At 36.9% G+C, this 20,652-nt stretch overlaps 1 protein-coding gene across 4 annotated transcripts in view; it reads left to right on the forward strand.

Moving 5' to 3' along the window:
• The window catches only part of UNC79 (unc-79 homolog, NALCN channel complex subunit), a 249,721-nt gene that overhangs the window by 203,991 nt on the left and 25,078 nt on the right, over window positions 1-20,652 (forward strand). For all 4 annotated transcript variants that reach the window (XM_023511544.1, XM_003787004.2, XM_023511543.1 and 1 more), the window contains 3 exons: window positions 1,595-1,663; window positions 4,936-5,046; window positions 14,298-14,402. In XM_023511544.1, the coding sequence (XP_023367312.1) occupies window positions 1,595-1,663; window positions 4,936-5,046; window positions 14,298-14,402 (285 nt within the window). The remainder of the gene's footprint in view (window positions 1-1,594; window positions 1,664-4,935; window positions 5,047-14,297; window positions 14,403-20,652) is intronic.

The raw sequence follows: 20,652 nt of genomic DNA on the forward strand, positions 1-20,652 counted from the left end.
CCCCCCGCCATGGCATTTCCTGATTTTTAAATGACTGCAGGGGGCCTGATGAGCAGCCAGGTTTCAGCCTCTGGTTTAAGGAAATGCAAATGTCACTTCTACCCAGATGGGTATTGAACAGATTGAATAGACCAGTGGTTCCCTTAAAAGGTACTTGTGAAATACTTTCAGGGTTTGTGTAAGAATTTGCCCTGCTAGGGCAGATCTGGGCACTGACTCTGATCATCTCCTGGCTTTGTTTTTAATTTCTGGGAAAAATAATAAGCCATTGAAAAATCTTCCGTAGTTCTTATCAGTTCAGAGAAGCAGATATCCAAATTCAGTATATATCTATGTCCCTGAAGTACTTGCTAAAGCAGGCTACTGAGCCTGACAGAGAGAGTTTCTGTTTCATTAGGGGAGAGGCCTGAGGATTCGCATTCCAGCACATTTCCTGATTTTTAAATCACTCTGGTTAAAAGCAATGTAAATGTCAGATCTACTCTGATGGGTTTTGAGCAGAACCAGGTAATAGAGACCCTTCTGGCTTAGGATTCCACTTGCAAAACCACTGGCTTAGTTTGTACTGTCTTAAGGAGGTTAATACATACAGCTGCAGAAATTTAATTAGCCTGCTATTGTGATATATGTACCTATGATATTATATGTTAAATAATATCATTGTGTATTCTTGCTGTACCATTTTTCACCAATCCCAGCAAATACAATTTCAAAACTAAGTTTTGGTGTGGAATCTTGCTAAAAGTAAAACTTTAATAAAAATGTAAGGCATGATTTTCTCTCACAGAAATTTTACTGTGTTTTCCCAGGTTATTGTCATGTCTTTTTATAGCAGAGAAAGGGCAGATGAAATTGGTTTTTACTTGGACTAATGGTTTTTAAATGGTGCTTAACATAGGTTTTTCCCCCCTCATAGGCATTTCACAAACTAATGTATTTCTTTAGAGTTAAATATGTTTATTTATTTATTTTTTAGCCACTAACCTTTTGATATATATCCGTTCCAGTTCACACATGTATATACCTATGTACATTTAAATAAAATACACACACAAAATGGGATTATTCTATATACACACCATTTTGCAACCTATACTTTTTTGTTTAAGAATAGGATAAACATCTTTTTTCTACAATATGATTTTTTAAACGGAATTCCATTGTATGAATAAGTCATTAATTTTTCTAATCAATTATCTCAATGTATTTTTTGGTATTTTTCAATCTCTTAACAATTTTAAATTAAATGTATTTAATATACACCTGTCTACCATGTCTTTCTATCCATTTATCCATCCATCTCTCTATTCAACTTTCTACCTGGTTTAATTTTAATGCTCTATCTTTGAAAAACAGTTCAGAAGCTGTGTTTATTTGTTTAACATTGTTTAATTGTTCAATTGAAATTTTTTTGGCCTGAGAATCTTTTTTTTTTTCGATATGAATATTTGGCTCAGGAAACTGTAGAGAGGCGGTTGGTTGTCTTTCAATTTTTTTTTTCTTTTTGCTAAAATAAATTTAGGAAATACTTGAAGCAAAAATATTTGTATTAAGAAAGGAACTGACTTTATCCTTTTCGTGTGTTTATTTACAGTGTTCTTTAGATTCTAGTTTGAGAATTATGATTTGCCTCTTGAAGATACCCTCTACCAATGCCACAAGGGTATGTATGTTTCAGAAAAAACATAACCACTTGGTCAGTCAATTATTTTTTAACCTAAAAGGATGGACATGTAGCAATACTAACGAAATAGTCAGGCTCCTTACCACCTCTCACGCTGTGTTAGTGTCAAGTAATGAAGAGCTCCAATCCATGGCAATGGCAGTGTTTCTAATTGGTCCTGCTGGTCCTGGGGCATGCCCACCAATCCACCCCCCTACTACTAATGAGACAATCTTTGTAAGCATAGATTTCATTGTGTTGGTTACTTGCTTAATCTTTGATAACATTTCATTTCTTTTAGGATAATGTCTAAATTCCTTAATGTGACATACGAGAAGTTACTTTATAACTTGCCAGCCTATTTTCCAGTTTAATCTTTGGCTGCTTGTTCCATTCCTTGTGCTTCCTCTTCTAGAATCAGCCTGATTATCCTCCCCAAAACCACCACCACCATTTGTTGGGCCCAGGATATGACAGGCATTGTGCTTAGTGCTTTACATATATAAACTTATTCAATTTCATAGCTCCTTGCCTTCGCTGAGACCATTTTCTTTGCCTGAAATGCTTTAGTTTATACTTTTGTGGGTGTGGTGGATGCCTTCTCATTCTTCAAGGTCCCATTTAAAGAAATAAATGCTCGCATTATCTGTAGCAACTTCCTTCTCCTATAACAGCACCCACAGTACTTGATAGAGTTCTCTATATTAGCACTTACATCGTCTGGAGTCTGTCTGATGAGACTGTGAGCTTCATGAAGTTCAGTACTCTGTCTCATTCATTTTTGTATTCCTGCCTACATTTCTGGGCTGTGTTATACACAGTGTCGCAATAGCTTGTAATTACTAGTTAATATAACAGTATTTGTCTCCTACAACTATTTAACTTGACTGTGCTTTCATAGACTGATGGGCCATACTAGGAAGTTAAAAAAAGATTATTTGGTTCAGGTTCAATCTGCTTATTTACACAGTAGAAAACAGAATCAGAAAGATGAAGTGTCTTGGCCAAGTTCATATAGTTGGTTAGTAGAAGATTTGACACTTGAGCATAGATCCTTTGAGTCCAAGTTCCTTGGTTTTTGTGTGTTTGTTTTTTCTAAGTACCATATTACTCCATCACCATGCGCTGGTAGTTATAGTTTAGTGCATAGAAAACAAGGAGCTAAAACTAACTCTTACAGCCAGGATTGAGATGGAGAAACAAAAATGGGTGATGCAGAAGGCCGTGCTGTGATGAACTTTATCTAAGCTATAGTCCTGTGGTACTTACACACAAGGGTGGTTTGTATTACTTACAGATATAGGAGCAAGGTTCTATATAGGCTTGAATTTAGGTTTCTCTTTTGGTCAGTAAGGATGCATTATATATCAGCTTGAGACATTCCTAATCCTACTCATTCATTGTCAGTGTTTCAAGGCAGCATCAATTATTAGAACAAAGAATACTGAATCAACCAAACTGTTTTAAGGAGTTTAAGACTTTTCCCTATAGAAAGCACTTTTTTTCCTGTGGGGAACGGGGACAAGTAAAAGACACAATTCCTCTCCTCAGGGGCAGCACATTTACAATGAATTCATTTTTGTATCAATAAGGAACAAAACCTCAAAAAGCTTATATCCTTTGGTTTAGTTATTCCTTTTCTGGGAATCTATTCTAAGGAAGAAAATGAAAATACAATTTCATGCAAAAATGTGTTTATTGGGGTGTTATTTATAGTAAATTTAACTTTGTGGCTGTTAGAATGGACAATTCTGAAGAATTAAATGGCACTGGAAATTCCTTACATTATATTCAGTTAATAAAAATAAAATATAGGATTGTATATGTGTAATATTTCAACTAAGTAAACTTGTGTACGGTGAAGAAGGGAAATATAGCAAAGTGTCATCACTCTACAAAACGTGATCTGTACTTTCCTCCATATTCTGAGTTAGCACATTGAGCTTGTGTCGCTTTTATAATCCAGACAGTAAGCACTATCAGGGTCGAGAAATAGTGGAGATCTTTTGGAGTCAAATTAAAATACTATCTCCTCTACAGAGAAATTCTGCCTCTGGAAAATTGTCCCAGAACTTGGGTTTGAATTTCACCCTATAACTCTATGGCCTTAGGCAAGTTACTTGTCTACTGAACTGCTTCAGCTGCAGAATTGGGAGGGATACCAAAGCTTCAGAGGGTTAATGGCGAATAACATAGCTCACATTCATGGAGAGCTTACTGTTGCCAAGTGCTTTACATGCGTTTTCTCTTTTAATTCTTAAAATGTCCATAATGAAGTGGGAGCCATTGTTATCACTCTTTTACAGAGGGGAAAACTAAGTCCCAGGGAGGTTCACTCTCCTAAAAGGCATAGAGACCTAGGGTTTGAAAACACTGTGTCATATTCCAGCATGTGTATCATTACCTGTTATCATAACATGCTGTCTCCCAGGATAATTAAGACATTTCAGTGCAATAAACTATATGGAAGCATCTAACTCTGTCTATCACTCTTTAGGCGCTCAGTTTCTAAATAAGTAAGCACATGGAACTAATACTGGATGGGATTCAGATGGAGAAACCAAAACAGGACAATGCCTGCCTGATAAACATTGGCAGGAGGCTGGGTCACAATAATATTCTCTAAGCTGTAGAACTTTGGGTGGTTTGAGTTACTTAACTGAGAAGACAGGTTTCTTTCTTTTTTTTTTTTTTAATTAAATGATAACTGTATACATTAATGCAAACAGGGGGTACAGTATAGTGTTTTCATATACAATTTGAAATACTTTCATCAAGCTGGATAGCATAGATTTCATGCCATTTGCTTAGTCATTGGGTCAAAACATTTATATTCTAGTTCTAGAAAAGTTCACCTATATATCTGTCTAACAAGAAGATAGGTTTTAAGAAGATCTGAATCTGATGAACCCATAGAAACCTAATGGTTCTGAGAAAAAGAGTGGAAGAGCCTAACCCAAACCTCACAGAGTCTGAATGGCTCAGGGTGGACCTGAAGATAAGATTGTGGTTAGATAGGTTTGTAAATGATGCCACATGGAAAAATCAATTCTCTTTTGAGCTATGAAATAATTTAAGCATGTTCTTTGAGCCATTGATTGAAGTTGAAATTTTGTTTTTATTAGACCAGTAAGATTGCTAAGTCGCCACCTGACAACAGATTTTAAATTAAAAAAGATGATTCCATTGGTTAAAGTATCTTAAGATTTTAATACTTTTTTCTAAATGAAGGGACCTTCGATTGAATTAATTTGGCCCAAATCTCATTACAGAGTTTGTTGGAACCATTTTCAAAACTGCTCAGCTTTGTAATTCAGAATGCTGTCTTCACTCTGGCCTACTTGGTAGAGCTGTGTGGCTTATGTTATCGAGCCTTCACAAAGGTGAGTTTCCACGTATGTTCTTATGAAACTGAAACCTGTCAGAAATATATTCTTTCTAATCGCGGCAAGTCTCTTTTAAGACAATTGCTCCAATATGGTAATCGACTGGGCATGGTAGATCACACTTTTAATCCCAGCAACACAGGAGGCTGAGGTAGGAGGATTGTATGTTCAAGACCAGCCTGGACAATATGGCAAGACCCTGTAGCAAGAAAAATTAGCTGAGTACAGTAGTGTTTGCCTTTAGTCTTAGCTACTCTAGAGACTGAGACAAGAGGTTCTTTTAAGCTCAGGAGTTTGAGGCTACAGTGAGCTATGATTATGTCACTGCATTACAGCCTGGACAACAGAGTGAGACAGAGTCTCAAACAAAACAACAACAACAACAACAAAACAAAAGTAACTCTACTGAGGTCGAATAAATATCATGAGAAGGAAACGCTTTATACATATATACATAAGCTATGTTTAAAATATGCAGATTTGGAGAATTGTGGGTTGTGTACTTTAGAAGAGAAGAGATATTTTGAATAAGGTAATGGTCTCCGTGACCTCTTAAGGTCCTTTTGAAGTTCACCATCCTGTGATCACTTGGTGTGCCGTCACTACATATGGTTTTCATATCCAAAGTAGAAAAATATTAGCTTGTCATTTACAAATGTCACTTCCAATGCCTGTAGATGGCTTCTTCGTTCTCATCATTTGTCTGTCTCCCTAGTTCTGAGTTCTTGGCCTCTGAGGTAGTAATCTCATCTTTTGTCATCTTGCCTTAATAATGGCTTTTCTATTGCATTATCTCTAGTACCCCCTGCCCTGCTACTGAGAAAGTGGAAAAGTACTGCTTGCCCAGTGGATACAGCAGCCTTGCTGGAGCTGGTGGATTCTGTCCTAGTGGAAAAGCAGAAGGCAGGACAAATTGGGGGCATTTCTGTCCTTAAGAACAATGTGTAAATGTTACCCTTCTGATTTCCAGATTTTTAAGTTTAGTTTCGATGGGTTGTCTATTTCTCTTTTTCTCTTGAACATTCAGAATGTTCCTGTATTCATGCTGTCTACTTCTATAAAGCCTTTTATTTTCCTCATAAAAATCTAATTTTTTACTAAGGTTTTTATTTGATTTAAAATATCCTATCTCCTTTCTCACCAACTTTTGTCCCTTTTGCCATGTTAAGTGTTCCATGGTATTCTTTCTTTGGTTTTTCTGGTTATAAACTATTTATTACCCTGGTGGAAGCAATAAATCTCATAACTACCAAGATAATTAGCACTTTTTTCCTCCTTTAAAGTCTTTCTTGAAAGATAACTTCCTCCTTTTTTTCACTTAAAAAAGTAGATCTGTAAAGTATGATACTAAATACAATAAAAAATTTCTATTTTTAGAAGTAATTTTATTTCTCAATTGTCTTTACATTTGATTTGTTTAAATTACATCTTTTTTTAGAAGAAGAATCATAATAAGTTTGTACTGTCTATGTTGTGCACTGTAGGTATTGCTTACATAGAACTTTCCAGGATTCTGAATTCAAGATAGTCTTGGTTTCAAATACTCTTTATACATGGTATCTTCTCATAATACATCATAACTTTAGTGACCTCTCACTTTTTATCATCTATCCTTTCTCATTCAAACACAAAATTATTATTACTTATAGAAAGCTTTAATCCGGTATAAATCATTTTAAAAGATACCTATACCTGATTGGGCCTTCTCCATTATATAATTAAAAGAAAAATCATGGAAAGGTAAGAGCTTGGGAGACTTTCCCTTTCAGCAGTTATGATAATCTAGTTGATCTGAAAACTGTCCTGATTAAAATATTAGAAGAGCTGGATAAAATATAATAAACATGATTTAAAATACGTAACTAATTTTATAAGAATGAAAGGGGCAAAAATGAAGAAGGAATTGAGCACCAGAGTGGTAATCATATAAGCAGTCCTGGGGTGGAGCAGTTGCTTATCATGATAACTTAGTAGCTCAAGTTTTAAAAGCCCACACAAGGAAAGGAGATGAGGTCTTGGGACTAATCCAGGCTAGCAGTTGGAGCTGAGCTATTCTAGCAGAAGGTCAAAACTGTTGAAAGGCTATATACTAGGTAAAGGGGGGTTTGGAAGGAATATGTTCTTATATGGAGGTGACAAAGAATGGTATCTGTGATAGCCTGGAAACTAAGAGAAAGATTTGTAGTCTCTCTTGAGAATTTGTCAGCATGGGCCTATATTTGAACAGATTTAGAGTTTGAATTTACAATACCTGAATGCTCTGGGAATACCCAAGCAAAGTCAAGTAATACTAATGCCAAGGAAGTACTAGCTTTGGAATGTCTGGGAGAAGCAAGCTCAAAAGCAAGCCTTAAATACCTCTGGAAGGATGCACCTTCAACCTAGGCCCAACAGGATTCCCATAATTAAAATCCCGATGACCATAAACTCACAATTTAAAATTACAAAACAAATGAAGCAATAATCCACCTTGAGCTAGAATAGCCAAATCAACAAGGTTATTCCCCCCAAGGACTTCCTATATTAAAACTATGCAATAGAGACTATATAAACATACTTTATATAAGATATAAAGTGTAAATAAAAAATTACAAGAAGAGATCTAGTCACTTCCAAAAATAAAAAATAAAGAAAAAAAGGTAAGAAAAGAAAAAGAACAACCAGATGGACCAGACAAGTTTGAACAAAGTAGAAATTCTAGAAATGAAAAATAGTCACTGCCATTTAAAAAAAAAAAACCAAAACACTAAATGGCCAAGTTAAACAGCAAATTAAACCCAGCCAAAGAAAGAATTGGTGAATGGAAAATAGATCTGAATAAATTATCTAGAATACAGAAAAGAGAGATAAAGAAATGAAGAATATAAAAGGAAAGTATAACATGTATCTAATAAATGTTTTAGAGAAGGAAAATAGGTTTTTAATCAGTTAATTAACACTTAATCATTAATTATTCAATTCAGGAAGCACAATGAGACCTAAAAGTTTTATAAAGTTTAACCTTCTTTTGTCATAGTCTACATGAGTAGGTATAACTTGGCAGAACAGCCAAGGGAAAGAAAATATTTTAAGAACAACTAAGGGTGGCACCTGTGGCTCAAAAGGGTAGGCACTAGCCCCATATGCTGGAGGTGGCAGGTTTAAACCCAGCCCTGGCCAAAAACTGCAAAAAAAAAAGAAAGAAAAGTAAGAGAAAAAACACTCTTAAGATAAACTGACAAGTTTTGCAACAGCATGATAGAAGCCAGAAGATAATAGGAAAAAATGTTTTTTAAATGATAAGGAAAGTGCCGGACATGGTGGCATGCCTATAATCCTAGCACTCTGGGAGGCCAAGGCGGGTGGATTACCTGAGTTCATAGGTGTGAGACCAGCCTAAGCCAGAGTGAGACCTCATCTGTAAAAATAAGTTGTGGGCACTTGTAGTCCCAACTACTTGGGAGGCTGAGGCAAGAGAATCTCTTGAGCCCAAGAGTTTGAGATTGCTATGAACTATCATGCCAGAGCACTTTGCCAAGGGCAACAAAGTGAGACTGTCTCAAAAAAAAAAAAAAAAAGGAAAAAGAACTGTCTACCTAGAATTTTCTACCAACTAAGCTATCCTTTAAGAGTGGTGGGTGAATAAATATGCTGTCAGGAAAATAAGACATTTTCTAATATCTTCTTACTGAAACAACTACTAAAAGATGTATTACAGTAAGAAGGAAATTAAACCATGAAAGAAGGAGTGAAAAGTAGGAAGGAATGATGCTCAAGGAAATTGGTAAAGTTTGGAAATCCTAAAGGATCATTAACAACATAAAGCAATGATAATAATCTTAATCAAATGAGTATCATGACAAAATAACGCTAAAATAGTGGATAATAGTAACCTATAATATGAATGGTGCATGTGGGAGGAGGGGGTGATTGGAATTAAAGCATTCTATATATTGTTTACAATAAGGGCAGAGATAATGAGTAACATGTAAATGTTTTAAATGTAAACTCCAAAGGCTAGAAATACAATGCATAAGTTCCAAATAGGTAGGAAATAAAACAGAAGTAAAATTTCAGTTAAGACAAAAAGAGAATCATAGGATAATGGTAACAAGTACAATTAAGATGATTGAAATAAATTCCAAATATATCAGTGATTTCAATAAATATATTTATTAGACTTGCTATGGACTGTCAATTGAATGTTAAAAATTTAGTTATATGTTATTTATGAGACCCATCTAAAAACATGCCTAAAATACCGAGAAAATGTCAGTAAACTGACTTTAATTGAAAAACATTATTATAAAGTAAGTCAGCATATAATGATAAAAGGAACAGTTCACTAAGAAAATGTGATGATTCTAAAACTTTAAAGAACTAATAATATATCCTCCAAATATATAAAACAAAAATTAATAGGATTAAAAAGAGAAATCAAAAGATTTAGAATCATAGTTGGAGATTTTAATGAATCTCTTTCAGCAATTGATAGATCAAACAGATAAAAAATGAGTAAGACAGCTGGGTGTTGTGGTGGGCGCCTGTGGTCCCAGCTACTTGGGAGGTTGAGGCAGGAGACTCGCTTCAGCCCAGGAGTTGGAGGTTGCTGTGAGCTGTGATGCCATGGCACTCTACCCAGGGGGGATAGCTTGAAGCTCTGTCTCAAAAAAAAAAAAAAAAATGAGTAAGACTATACTATATTAAACAATACAGTGAGCAAATTAAATCTAAGGGACATAAAAAGAATCTTGAATCTACCAATTTAAGAACATATTAAAAATATGAAACATTTTAAAGTATAGAGCAATCAATAGTCTACAAATTAAGTTCTGTGATATACTGAAGAGTCAGTTTTTAAGGAGACCAAGTTCTCTAATCTCAATACAATTAAATTATAAATCCATAACAAAACCATTACTGCATATCATTGTTCAAGGGTTGCCTGAACAAGGGCACCAGATCTCAGGGGACACCATTCACATATTAGACATCACATTTTATTGATAATTGAGGCAGGTGTAAAGATTTGGGCTTCCTGGTTAAGTCCTAGCATAGCTGGAAAAGGCTTTCCCCACATAAGCCACACCATCTCATAGGGCTCTGCAAACATGGAGGAATATCCATGTGCACATCACTGATACACACAGGTGTATGTGGCTATTCCCTGACCCTATTCTCAGACATCTGAATCCATTCCTTTAGGCAGATTCTGACCCAGTCACTTTACCTGAGCAGTGGGCTCTGTGTAGAGTGGGTGAGTGTATCGCAATGTGGGTGAGTGTGAGTGGGTGAGATTGCACATGCACACACACAGCCAGGGCTCTTGAGTGCTGGGGATCTGAAAACTCATAATGTTGTCTGGGTTTTGCAATCATATATCTGTGTGTATGTCTGTGTCTGTGCTTTTTTCATTCATATAAAGGTGTTATGTAGGTTAATGGTGTCTAAGAATTGATATATTTGGGAATTAAAAATATGCTTTTAAATAATTCACAAATCAAAGGAAATATTATAAGATAATTTGGAAAAATATTAGAATTGAACAATTATGAAAATGCCATATTCCAAAATGTGAGAGATAGCTACAGAGATGTTTGGAAGAAAATTTTCCCTAAATACTTTCATTGGAAAAGAAAAAAAAAAAAGCTAAGTGAGATAAGCAAGTAAAATTTAAATTAAAATAAGAATAGCAGAGTGACCACAAAAAAATTAAATGAAGGAAATAATAAAGATAAGAGCAGAAATTGATGAGATAGAAAATGTAGATACAATAGATAATCAATAAAACCAAAAGACTAATAAAATAGACAAACCTTGGACAAGATTTATAAAGAAAAGCTGGTAAACAGCACTGACAAAGAATATCAGCAATAAAAAAGGAACATAACTGGAGACACATTAGAGATTTTAAAATGAACTTTATACCATCTGGGACAAAAGGGATAGTTTTCTAGAAAAATGTAATATGTAATAAACAAGAAAGAAAAAAGAAGAAAAATCTGACTAGACGAAAATGATGAAACAATGGTATTTACTAACAAAAACTATTACAGCTTTAGGGACAAATTCTACTAAACATTTAGGAAGAGTTTGATCTGTAGTTTATACAAAATAATAAAATGGAAAGAAGGTAACACTTCCCAATATGTTTTATGAGGCCAGTAGGGTTTTCATACCAACCAGACAAGGGCAATAGGGGAAAGGGAAATTATAGGTCATTGTTCTTCATAGATGCAAAAATTCTAAATGAATAATAGCAAATCAATGCATTAAAAATAGAGACTCATGACTCAGTTGGAATTTCCTTGAAATATAAAAACGGTTTAAATATAAAAGATCTATTAATGTCACCATGGTACCAGATTAAAAGAGAAAACTTTTATCATTATCTCAACAGATGCAAGAGAAGCGTTATTTATAATTCAGTATTCATTTGTCATGCATGCTTATCAAACTAGGAATAGAAGAGAACATCCTTAATTTGATAAATGGGATCTAGTAGAAACCTTTAGTAATCGTTATATTAATAGTGAAATGCCACAAGCAATTCTTTTAAAATCATAAATAAGATAAGGATTTCCTTTGATACTTCTATTCATTATGGTGCTGGAGGTCCCAATCAGTTTGGTGAGACAGGAAGAAGAAATCAAAGGTATAAGGATTGTAAAAGAAAAATACAATACCAATTTTTCATAGATAATGTGATTGCAAATGAACTGAAGAGAATCTAAAACATGTTTTTAGAACTTATAAAGAAGCTCAGCAAGGATGCTGGGTACAGGTACATACCCAGAAATCACCTATTTTAATATTCGGCTACAAATGATTATAAAATATACTTTAAAATGTAGATTTCATTTATTGTCACGACAAAAAATACATCTAATGAGAATGTGCAATAACATTTTGGGGATAAGCAGAAAATTTTATTGAAGACCACTGAAGAATGTTAAATGAATTGAAACAGATCTTATGTTTGTGGATGAAGACCCAGTAAAATAAAGATATGTAACTCTTATCCAAATAACTGATAAATTTACTATAATTCTAATAAAAATTACAGACTTTTTCTTCTGACAGTGGTGGACTAGATAATTTAAATCTATCCTCCCATTTAACCTAAAAAGTGAAAAAAAGAAGTGAACAAAACATTTTCTAAAAACTTAGAAGCATCCAATTGGCGGTATTAGTTTAATACTCTAATCCAATATAGAGTAATTATGAGGCTGAGATCAAGAAGAGCCCAGAAATGCAGAGTTGTGAGCCCAGTTTTTGCTGATGGCCATTTTTGCTCTGGAAGTGTTTGTCAGTCTGGAAGATGTGACTAAGAGGCTAACTGCTATTTCAGAAGCTTTGTGAGGCTAGGGGGACAAAAGTCATAATCCAGAACCTACCAAAGGTGGGGACTCTGATACTGCACCCTCCAACCCAATATATGTTTGGTTGGGACCATAAAGGAAAGAAAACCAAGAAGTGAACTTGTGTTCAGTATCAGGCCCCGTGATGACCCCAGGTAAGATATTACAAGCCTTGCATGTGTATTAAGGTAACTCTGGTCTGCTATTGCCTCTAGGCACTTGGCAAAAAACAAACAGAAACCCTGTTTGAGATAAGATAGCGTTTTCAAGTGGTTTGTTTCTCCAATTAAAAAAAATAATAAAGCATCTAGCACACAATCAAAGACAACCAGACATGCAAGCAGGCAGGATACAATGAGTGAAAACGAAGAGAAAAAAAAAAAAAAAAAAGACAATGGCTACAGGCCAATAGCGACTCCAGTTACTTGATTATGAAAGGATCAAGAAAAGACACACACAGGTCCTCTATGACCCTTGCAGCACGCTGTTATTTGTCCTGGGTTTCATGAGTGTTCAATCCATTTAACTGTATACTTATATTTTATGTAGTCTCTTGCATGTGTGTTATGTGGTATGTTTGACACTAAGAAAGGCTAAGAAATTAATCCAACTGGAGGACTGATCAATGAATTTTGGTATGTGCATCCAACAAAATATTAAGCTGTTGAGTTGAAAGAACTAGAGCTACATGTATCAGTAGGGATTAATTTCAAAGATATAATGTGAATGATTATAATTTGCAAAATGTCATACACAATGTACCATAACAGAAAGTGTAAAAACATGCAAAATGACATTTTGTGTTAATTCAGGCATACATATGTAGTCAAAGTGTGAAAACACACATGAAATAGGGGTGGCACCTGTGGCTCAAAAAAGTAAGGCGCTGACCCCATATGCCAGAGGTGGCAGGTTCAAACCCAGCCTGGGCCAAAAAACAAACAAACAAACAAAAACCCATATGAAATAATAATCACCAGGTTTAGAACAGTGGCTGCTGTTCTAAAGGAAAGAAGGGAGGAAGAAAGAAAAGAAAGCACCATACAGGTAACTTCAACTGTTTCTGTAATGTTTTATTTAATATTATTTTTTAAATTTTTATTTATTTTTTTGAAACAGAGTCTCATTTTGTCACTCTCGATAGAGTACTGTGGCATCATAGCTCACAGCAACCTCAAACTCTTGGGTTTAAGACTTCCTCTTGCCTCAGCCTCCCAACTAGCTGGGACTACAGGAACCTAGCACAACATTCAGCTATAACTTTAGAGACAGGTTCTCACTCTAGCTCAGGAGTCTGCTCAGGCAATCTTTCCTCCTTGACCTCCCAGAGTGCTAGGATTACAGGGGTGAGCCACCATGCCCAGCCTGTTTTATTTATTATTTTAAAAAATGAATTAAGTAAAACAATATGATACTATTTGACAAAGATAGATGGTAGGTACGTAATATATTTCATTCTCTCTATTTTTCTGTATGCTTGAAATAGTCTGTTTACAAAGTAAGTTCTTTGGAGAGAACGTGGAACCCTTTAAACAGTTGTACATGTTTCTCTCTAAATTATGTTGTATTAAAAATTTTTTTTAGATTTGTTTAATTGCTGCTGTTCTTGGAATCTATTTATTTCCTGTGAATAAAAACCAAATCCTGTGGTTTCAATATTTAAGAGAGAGCCTATCTTTTTCTAATCCATTAAATTGTTTTCTCAGTGGTTTAGTAAACTCATTAAACCCACAAAAATGCCTTTTTTTCTTTTAATTTTTCTTAAGGACAGTTTACTATGCATTTTTAAGTGATTTTTTTTTTTTAAATTTCTGACCTGTGAACCTTTTGGAAGCTCTTTTGACATAGATCTATTCCAACTAAGTCTTTATTAAAATCACTCACCTTCTTCTATTTTGTTTTATTTAGGAGAGGGATAAATTCTACTTGTCTCGAAGTGTTGTTCTAGAACTTCTGCAGGCCCTAAAGCTCAAGTCTCCTTTGCCAGATACAAATCTTCTTCTGCTTGTCCAGGTAGGCTAATGTCTTATTTGTAAAACTTTTCATGAGACCCGTGTATGTCTGGAAAAAGTAAGGGAGATATGGAGCATATGCATAAAACCAAATGTCTTTGCCCAGAGGTAAGAAATAATATACCTTATTAGTATTATGATCTAACTAACACTTCTGCTGGCTAAAAAACAAAAACAAAAACAAACCACACACACAAAAGGAGTATTTATTTTATTCCTACTATTGAACTAGGTGGAACTAGTTTTGTGAGGGAAAGAAAGAGGAAGACTGAAACAAAGATCTTTGTCCTCTAGAAATTTCTGATCAGTTGAGGGGATAGCTCACTTACCAGAGCTGAGACAGGACCACAGAAGCACAAATGGGGAAGCAGGCTGAGGCATGACTGCAGAGTTGGATAGGTATAGGTGGGTCACCGCATCTTTGTGAAGCAGGTAATGTGAAGCTGGGCCAGGCCAGATATGATCAAATGACAGGACGCACTGAGTCAACAAGGGTGGGGGGTACCTTGTGAATCAGCCTGCATGGGCCCACTGAGGCCAACAGGCTTGAACACATACAATGCAAGCTCTGGAGAATTAGTGACGATTCTGATTTTGGTTGTAGGGTTGCTTGTGAGGGCCTGAAACTCTCCATACCCTGTGTCCTTAACTCAGCATCTTAGGTGAACATGCAGATTTTGGAGCCCTGAGACAGGATATGAGTAGTGGCACAAGGAGTGGGGCAGTAAACAAAGTCCTAGGGGAGAGTTGAGAGCAGGAAGGATCCCATCCTGCATAGTATGAAGTCAGGAAAGACTTCATGAAGGAAATGGCAATTGAGCTGGGTCACAAAGGCCTGGTGGGTGCAGGCAAATGTAATTGCCTAGGATTGAGATTCAGCCCTGAGGTTGACCGGCTTTAAGCAATAGGGAAGCCTTAGACAGAATGGTGGAGTAAATTTAGGGATAAATTTAGGAGGAAGAGATTAAGGAAAAGCAGGCTGAGTGATGGAAGAAGGCTCCTGGCCTGATGGCTGTGCAGGATGCTGAGGAAGCAAATGAGTCAGCCATGGCCCTTTCCAGGAGTTTACAGTCTAGTAGGTGAAGCTGAAGTGAGGACAGGAATGGAGATGTGTACTCAGTCTGGAAGTGGTGTAGAAAAGGACCCACATGGACTTTGAAGGGTGTACAGGGGTTCAGGAGTTTACTTAGTAGACAAGAAGGGAAACGGCACTTGTTATTCACCATTTAATGTCCACTCCCTGGTCTCCTTCCCTCCCTACCACTCATTAGGACCAGAATTGAGTTTCTCTCAAAGGCTTGAGATTTAATAAAAAGTTGGTGTGCGTTCAATGAAGAATTGTCTTAAGTAATCTTTGGAGAGGTTTGTAGGCCACATTGGAGCTCTCTGAGCATGTGCAATGAGAAGGTGATCGCTGGAACAGGGCAGCAGTGGATGTTGGGCATGATGTCGTCAGAATGAAATGGCGCCCATTGCACTGGGATGCTGAACAGCCCAGGAGGAAGTCAGAAGCAGAATCCAACCAGAGAACATCTGTGCTCCCATGGAGAAACAAACTTTGAGTTTCTCCTAGTGGATTACCACACATCAGCAGCCACACTGCCTCAAAGATTAGTAGAATCTATGCTGGTTTGGAGGAGCAAGCAGGTGAACAGAGTTTAGTGAAAGAGACCAGGAGGGTCTCAAGGTTAGGAGGTGGTGGCTGTGTCTAAAGCTCACTTGCTTCTGATAGTGCTTCAGTTGGGGCTCTGCCATCTCAAAGCAATCTAGATTCCGGGGCCCTGAAGGTGCTTTCCTTGGGCATTAGGCAGTGCTCTCTTAATTGTCCTTAGTGTTGGGCAGAGCAGACCTGTGAGGCTGATCTTCCTGGGGTCTCTCACCCCATGCTGTTGTGACTACTGGGGGCTGGTTTTCTATGAAGTACATTAGTCAACCATAATGAGCACTTGTCACAGATCTGCAAAGGAGCACTGACAGTTTAAATTATGCGGTGCTTACGGAAACTATGAAAACAGTGATTACTGCATCCTGGTTAGGTGAAGAAATAATACAAACAAATTAGCTTTAGGAAGGAAGAAGGCAAAACGATACTTCTAAATTTCAATACTTCTAATTTTATGGATTTTCATCTACCATTTCAAATGTATAACATTTTCATCTTTTTAAAACAAATATGCATTTGTCATTGAATCATTAAGTTGGTAACAGTTGAGTTGTGAAATTGTGCAGGTTGGAGAAGTATTTTCGAGCTATTTGGGGCTCATACCCAGGAGAAACAACTTATGGATAACATTTCAACCTTCTCCAACAAAAGTGTTCAACGTCATGCCATTTGAAGTAATGCATCCTTATTCTATAAACTCTTAGACTTATAGTAAACTGTTTCCTTTACTAAAAAGAGAAATAAAAGTGAGGCACACCTTTGAAAATAGAGTAGTTCCCTTTTCCACCCTGTCACACTTAAGTTGTGGAGAAAAATCCTCCATGGGACCAAACATAGGATAGGGGAGAAGCTTTTTTGTTTCTCTTCAAGAATAGTGCATTTTTCTGTAGGGTTTCTTTCTGTTTCTTTTCTCCTGATTTTGACTGCCTGGGTCCTCCAGAGGTTCTCTGGAGGACAGCGGAAGTGCTAGTTGGCTTTCCAGTAAGTAGCTTCTTTTAGGCCAGAGGATCTAGGCTGGAGTCAGAAGGACACTTTCCCCTTTACCGATTGGCAGTGTCAGTTCCTGTACAACCAGGCTCATGTGTCTGGGGCAGACAGTGACTTTCTTCATGGCTATCCATGGCCATCATTTGAAGGTGGTGGGGTGGATCTGTTTTACTTTAACTAAAATATAACTTGAAAACAAAGTTAATAATAAAGAAAACAGTAATGGGGAGGAAAGTCTCCCCAGGTAATCCATCTTTCATGATTCTAGACCCACTAGTGAAAAGAGAGTCATTTCCTCCAATGTTGGTTTTCCCATTCATTCTTTCACCCCATAAGGACCACTGGTATTTCATCGACTACTTATCTAATAAATAACTTAGTAAATAGATAACCTTACTAAGATGGAACCATTTACAGGCTTTTCATCTTCTCATTGACAGACCTAACTTTGATGTTTACCAAATACTCTGGCAGTAAGAAAGGCCCATGGAAAGACAATGGGACACTTGCCTAAGGAACGTGGGGTCGCCCAAGTTGTAAATATGTCAAGGCAGTAACAAGAACCAATCTGTTTTTTAATTCCTAGACGTTCTCCCTGAATGCCTAGCATCGTGGGCCATTTCCCAGCCTGCGATATTGTGGCTGTCTAGCTGGGACTGCTATTATTTGTTCTTTACTTACATTATGAAGTCAGGTGGCCTTAAAGGTTCAAGTGATTTTTTTTCCCCCAAGGAAAAAGAGGCATGGAGTCAGGAAATAATTTTCCAGATAGAAAAAAGTGTATGTTCTTTGGAATCTAAATTCTTGATTACCAGGACATGATTTTCCTGCACTTTGGACAGATACACTATCATGTTATACTAATTCAGATCTATTGACATTTTCGCTTTTGCTTTCAACATTTTCTCTTCTGCTGGCTTGCTATAGATATTTTTACGTGTCATACATTAGTATAATTGCTCCCAAAATGGATTAAAGGAGTGATAACTCATTAAAAGTTACCATCAAGACTATTTAAGTTCAAATCAAAAAGAATTTCCTTAGCTCCTATTATGTGTCAAGAGTAGATAGTCTGCTAATTTGCATATAGCACTCCCACTCTATGGGACAGACCCACATATTCAAGTTATAAGAAATCATGTTGGTGAAAGGTTGTCTTTAAAGATAGGTTAGTTGTGGGCTGGAGGACAAAGAAGTGGTAGAGATACAGCTGTTGTTTTTAATTCACAGAGTTATTGTTAAGTGAGGTTATTAATCTTAGTTGAGTTAGTAATAATCTGATCACCGAGGGATGAGAGGTGGAGATCCTATTTAGGGTAGCATTTTGATAATGAATTTAGTAGTGACGCTTAATGGATATCTCGTTTCTTTTGTATTCTTTTGTATGCTTGGGGGAGTTCATATTGCAAGGAGGATTTCACATTCTGTGGCATGTTCCCCTCTGAAAGTATAGAGCTCTTCCTTCGATTGCAATCCTCATTTCCCTCTCTGATTTTTTCTTTATACTTTGAACAGCCCTATAAAATTATGATGGATTGTTTTCTAGTTCATGGTTGGCAGCCATAAAAAACAAAGACAGAAATGCTTATTAACTTTTAGGGTGATTCCTGATTAATTCTGACTTGTAAGAGTTATCACAACTCAGGCATTTGAATTTGACCTCAGATCTTGACAAGACAAGGCTGCTGATCATGCTGACAATATGCTTACATTTTGCTACTGAGTTCCACTTTGCTGAGTGTGGTAGGTGGGAAAGGCATCTGCTGAAGGGAGGTGACAGACATTTGAAGTCTCCCTTCTTCACAAATCTTACTTTGCCCTCAAGCTACCCTGCAGTCCATGCCAATACCCTTGAACGTGTCCAGCACTGTAAACCACCCTTAAAGAAACAGCAATCTGTGCTGCCCTTGGCTCACATAGCAGAGGTAACTTTCATCTTCCTATGGTCTCTTTTAGCTGTTCAGTCTCATTTCTGTTGTAAAGAAATTAATTAAGGCTCAGCGCCTGTAGCTCAGTAGCTAGGGCGCCAGCAGCTCAGTGGCTAGGGCGCCAGCCACATATATCAGAGCTGATGAATTCAAATCTAGCCTGGGCCTGCCAAACAACAATGACAATTACAACCAAAAAATAGCTGGGCATTGTGGCAGGCGCCTGTAGTCCCAGCTACTTGGGAGGCTGAGGCAAGAGAATCTCTTAAGCCCAAGAGTTTGAGGTTGCTGTGAGCAGTGATGCCACAGCACTCTACCCAGGGTGACAGCTTGAGACTATCTCAAAAAAACAAACAAACAAAAAAAACCCCAAAACAACAACACCAAAAAAAAAAAAAAGAAAGAAAGAAAAAGAAAAGAAGAAAAAGAAAGCAATTAATTAAAATTAATATTGGTGTCCTAACAGATTTTGGAACTTAGTTATAATTCTTTTTTATCTTAGATTGCACCTTTAGGTTTGGAAAATAATTTTTTTTTGAGGTAGAATATTGCTCTGTCACCCAGCTTAGAGTACAGTGGCATCATCAGAGCTCACTGCAACCTCAGACTCCTGGGCTCAAGTGGACCTCCTGCCTCAGTCTCTGAAGTAGCTGGGACTATAGGCTTATGCAGCCCCACTCAGTTATTTTTTTTTTCTGTTTTCAGTAGAGACAGGGGTCTTGCTTTTGCTCAGGATGGTCTCAAACTCCTGACCTCAACTGATCCTCCTACCTTGGCCTCCCAGACTACTAGGATTACAGGTGTGAGCTACCACACCTGGCCTAAAAATGAATTTTAAAGGAAAACAAATCTCTACCAGGAGGTTGGGTTGGAAGTATTCTTTCTTTTCACTATGCACTTGTGTCAAATATTTCAGATTTTATTTTTTTTATGTACACATTTTGGCCAAAGTTAAAAGCTTTATATATTTTTTTAAAAACCATTACATTTACTTTTCTTATATTAGAAATATATCCAAGATAGGAGGGTGCACATAAGCATACCTAAATTAAATAATGGAAAAATTTTAGGTGTTCCAAGATGTTACCAGCTGCTATTTTCTTTGCCAGATTCAGAGTAAATGGCCAAATAGATTCTTCAGCTTTCTGTGACTGCATTTGAGGCAAATGGAAGAAACAGCATGTTACCTTGGAGACCTAGGTCCACTGCTATCAAGTGCCTCTCAGGGAAAGCTCTACTTGTGGCCTCTCACCCTGTACCACCCACACCTACAGGCCAACTCTTGGCCCTGAGCTTGAAGTCTAGGGCTACTTGGTCTCAGATGCCCTTGGCTTAGAACTTCACTTTGTTAGCCAGAACCTGCTGCCTATGAATAATGCTTAGATTCAGACCCCCCAGTTAGCTTGGTTTCTATTCCTTTCTTCCATAGCTCCCCATCAGGCCTCCTCGAGATTTTTTTCTACAACCCCAATTCCTTTTACTTCTCCCAAGCATGATAGGGACCAAGCCTGCTCAGCTGAACTCTTGGTCTTGATCCATCCAGCTTCCCTCTGTCTTCTAGGATTTGGGCTAAGTGAGGAGGTGGAGCTATCAGTGCTGACACTTCTTCGGAACCTCTGAATTTTGCATAGCAGAAGTTTCGTATGCCAAAGTTGTCAGGGCCACTGACCAGA

This window comes from Otolemur garnettii, unplaced genomic scaffold (assembly GCF_000181295.1).
Source record: "Otolemur garnettii isolate 467f Iridium unplaced genomic scaffold, OtoGar3 scaffold00020, whole genome shotgun sequence".
NCBI lineage: Eukaryota > Metazoa > Chordata > Mammalia > Primates > Galagidae > Otolemur > Otolemur garnettii.